Source organism: Eriocheir sinensis, chromosome 67 (genome assembly GCF_024679095.1).
Source record: "Eriocheir sinensis breed Jianghai 21 chromosome 67, ASM2467909v1, whole genome shotgun sequence".
In the NCBI taxonomy this organism is placed as follows: domain Eukaryota; kingdom Metazoa; phylum Arthropoda; class Malacostraca; order Decapoda; family Varunidae; genus Eriocheir; species Eriocheir sinensis.
Window position 1 is genome coordinate 2341995 of NC_066575.1, and position 3519 is coordinate 2345513.

The 3519-nt window shown below is 36.7% G+C and overlaps 1 protein-coding gene across 1 annotated transcript in view; it reads right to left on the bottom strand.

Moving 5' to 3' along the window:
- Nucleotides 1-645: 645 nt before the first annotated feature.
- The window catches only part of LOC126987867 (high mobility group protein B2-like), a gene marked incomplete at its 5' end in the record, with an annotated part of 3992 nt that continues 1118 nt past the window's right edge, over nt 646-3519 (bottom strand). Inside the window, 2 exons of the mRNA XM_050845329.1 lie at nt 646-666; nt 2519-2599. Coding sequence (XP_050701286.1) covers nt 646-666; nt 2519-2599 — 102 coding nt within the window. The remainder of the gene's footprint in view (nt 667-2518; nt 2600-3519) is intronic.

A 3519-nucleotide genomic window follows, 5' to 3' on the forward strand; every position in this document is an offset into this window, starting at 1 on the left:
GTTTGCCTTAATTAAAGATCATAACTTCATAAATGCAAGTTTTTTTGTTTGTTTATCGAGCGTGCTGTTTTGTGTATTGAGTTTCTGTTTATAGACAAAAATAAATCGTTGAAGTGTAATTTTTTTTTGTTCTCTCTAAATATATCTGGTTTTCTCTATTATTTCTTCTCCCTTTTTTTTTCCTCACTCTTTTCACCTGTACAACTTTGCCATTTCATTAGATTACGTTAGTCTTTTTCCTTGTTTTGTCGATTCTTTTGACCTGTACCTGTTGTTACCTTTTTTTATGCCCTTGAACTGACTCCTCTACTGTAATAAACAAACAAAAAAACAAAGCATAATTCTATTTCGTTAAAGTTTACGTCGTTCAATTATTTCCACACTTAGAAATGTCTGAATGTGATAGTTCTCCCTCCCTTCCCCTCCAACGTGTCGTCTTCCCTACCATTTACTGAGGAGAAAGGTGCACTCGTCTCTATCATCAGTTCAGAAAGTTGAAATAAAGTTGATTTCCCTTCTCTCCCAACGAGCAGTCTTCTCTATCATTTATTTAAGAAAATGGCGATGGTTGAAATATCCCGCCCCTTCCAACGTGTTATCATCGCCATCTCGTGTTATCTCGCCCCGTACCCCCCACCCCCATCCCTACCCCTCCCCCGCTTGTCTCTACGAGGGTCCGCGGTGAGACTCAGGCCGCGACGACACTCCTTAATTACACCAGCTTCTCTACGCTTCGATTACCCCACTCATTACTACGTGGCTGCCCCTCTCTCTCTCTCTCTCTCTCTCTCTCTCTCTCTCTCTCTCTCTCTCTCTCTCTCTCTCTCTCTCTCTCTCTTCTTTTTTTTTTCTTTTCTCCTTTCTCCTCTCTCTCTCTCTCTCTCTCTCTCTCTCTCTCTCTCTCTCTCTCTCTCTCTCTCTCTCTCTCTCTCGGTTTTCAGGTTCCTTTCTCCACGCTTACCGCCGTTTCCATGGTTAATATTTATACATTTTTCTTCACTTTGTTTCACTTTCTTATAAAACACTTTCCTAATATGTTTTTCATTTTGTTAGATCTTACGTTCACTTTGCTTTATTTTTCCAAACTTTTCCTGATTCTTTTCACCTGTACATATTTTTTTTATTTCGTTAAAGTTTACCTTCACATGTTTCTACACTTTTATATGCATGGAAACGATTAGTCATTTCGATTTCATTACTGGTTTACGCTTCCTACGCAATACTTGTCTTTCATTTCACTCTACCTGTTACTAATGTTTTTTTTCTTTCCTTTCATCTAATTTTTATCTTTTCCTCCTCTTCATCTACTTTAATTACTTTCTTCCCTTCTTTCTCTTCCTCTATCCTTTTAATTATACTCCCTAAATTTCGTCAGCACATATCAGCCGTTTTATTTATTTTTTTGTATTCCATTAATTTTGTTTCCCTATTCTCAACTCTCTCAACTAATCCATTCTTTATCTCAAGTGTTCTTTATTACATTCTTTTTCGTTATCTTACTGATTTACCATTTAACTTTTGCCTCGCTTTTTCATCTTCCCAATTTTAATCTGACAGTTCATAATTTTCATTCTTCTCGTTTTCATCTTATTCATTACGTATTTTTTGTGTTTCTATTTTAACACGACCACTTTTAATTGGACGAAAGAGAGAGAGGCGAGGTACATATAAATCTCTCTCCTGTTAATATTTCGTTTTTTTCAATTTTAATCTGATTTCGTTCATAATTTTCTTTGTACTCGTTTCCATCTTATTCCTTACCTATTTTTGTGTTTCTATTTTAACACGACCACTTTTAATTGGACGAAAGAGAGAGAGGCGAGGTACATATAAACCTCTCTCCTGTTAACATTTCGGTTTTTTCAATTTTAATCTGATTTCGTTTATAATTTTTTTTGTACTCGTTTTCATCTTATTCCTTACCTATTTTTGGGGCTTCTATTTTAACATGACCACTTTTAATTGGACGAAAGAGAGAGAGGCGAGGTATATATAAACCTCTCTCCTGTTAACATTTCGGTTTTTTCAATTTTAATCTGATTTCGTTTATAATTTTTTTTTGTACTCGTTTTCATCTTATTTGTTACCTATTTTGGGGGCTTCTATTTTAACACGACCATTTTTAATTGGACGAAAGAGAGAGAGGGAAGCGAGGTATATATAAACCTCTCTCCTGTTAATATTTCGGTCTTTTCAATTTTAATCTGATTTCGTTCATAATTTTCTTTGTACTCGTTTCCATCTTATTCATTACCTATTTTTGGGGCTTCTATTTTAACACGACCATTTTTAATTGGACGAAAAAGAGAGAGAGGGAAGCGAAGTATATATAAATCTCTACGATGGTGCAAGGATTAAATCACGACGAAATACTATCCCAGATCTCTCTCTCTCTCTCTCTCTCTCTCTCTCTCTCTCTCTCTCTCTCTCTCTCTCTCTCTCTCTCTCTCTCTCTCTCTCTCTCTCTCTCTCTCTCTCTCATTCGTCTCTTCACACGTTTTATTTTCTTCTTCGTGACTATTTCGTTTTTCTCTGAGCAATGCGGTTCCTCCTCCTCCTCCTCCTCCTCCTCCTCCTCCTCCTCCTCTTCATTATTCTTCTCTTCTCTCTTCTCTTCTTCCTCCCTCATAATCTTAGTTCCTCTTTGTTTTTTTTTTTCTGTTTTTTTCTCTTCTCTTTTCTTCTTTCTCTTCTTATTCTCTCTTTCTTCTTCTTCCTCTCCTTTTTCCCATTATCCTCCTCTTCTCCTCTTCTCTCCTCTCTCATAATCTTGGTCTTCTCTTTTTTCTTTCAATTTTTTTTCTTTTGTTTCTCATCTTTCTTCTTCTTCTTTCTTCCTTCTCTTCTTTTTTCTCTTTCTTCTCTTCCTCCTCCTCCTTCTTTTCTCTTTATCCTCCTCTTCTCTCTTCTTTTCTTCCTCCCTCATAATCTTAGTTCCTCTTTTGTTTTTCTCTCCAATGTTTTTTTCTTCAACTTCCTTCCTGTTTCTCTTCTTATTCTCCTGCATTCTTTTCTTCTCTTCCTCCTCCTCCTTCTTTTCTCTTTATCAGTATCTCCTTGTGTTGTTTTCATTTCTCTTCTTTCCTTCCTTCCTCATTTATCCATTTTCTCTTCCTTATTCTTCTATTCTTTTATGTCTGTTCCTCCTCCTTCATCTCTTTTTAATTCTTTTCTTCCCTTATTTGTCTGTTTCACTTTCCTATTCCCAAGATCCTCTCTCTCTCTCTCTCTCTCTCTCTCTCTCTCTCTCTCTCTCTCTCTCTCTCTCTCTCTCTCTCTGGGGCGACAGGAAAAGATGGAACGCATTAAAACAAACAAACAAACCGACAGAGAGAGAGAGAGAGGATGTGGAAAGTACGAAGATGAAAAAACAAACAAAAAAAGGAGAAAAAAAAGAAAGAAAACACAAGGCAATTAGTTCTCAGGGAAGGAAAGAGAAAAGAAAAACAGGAGTTGGTGTGTTTTAGGAGAAGGAGGAGGAGGAGGAGGAGGAGAGGAAGGAGAAGGAGGAGGAGAAAG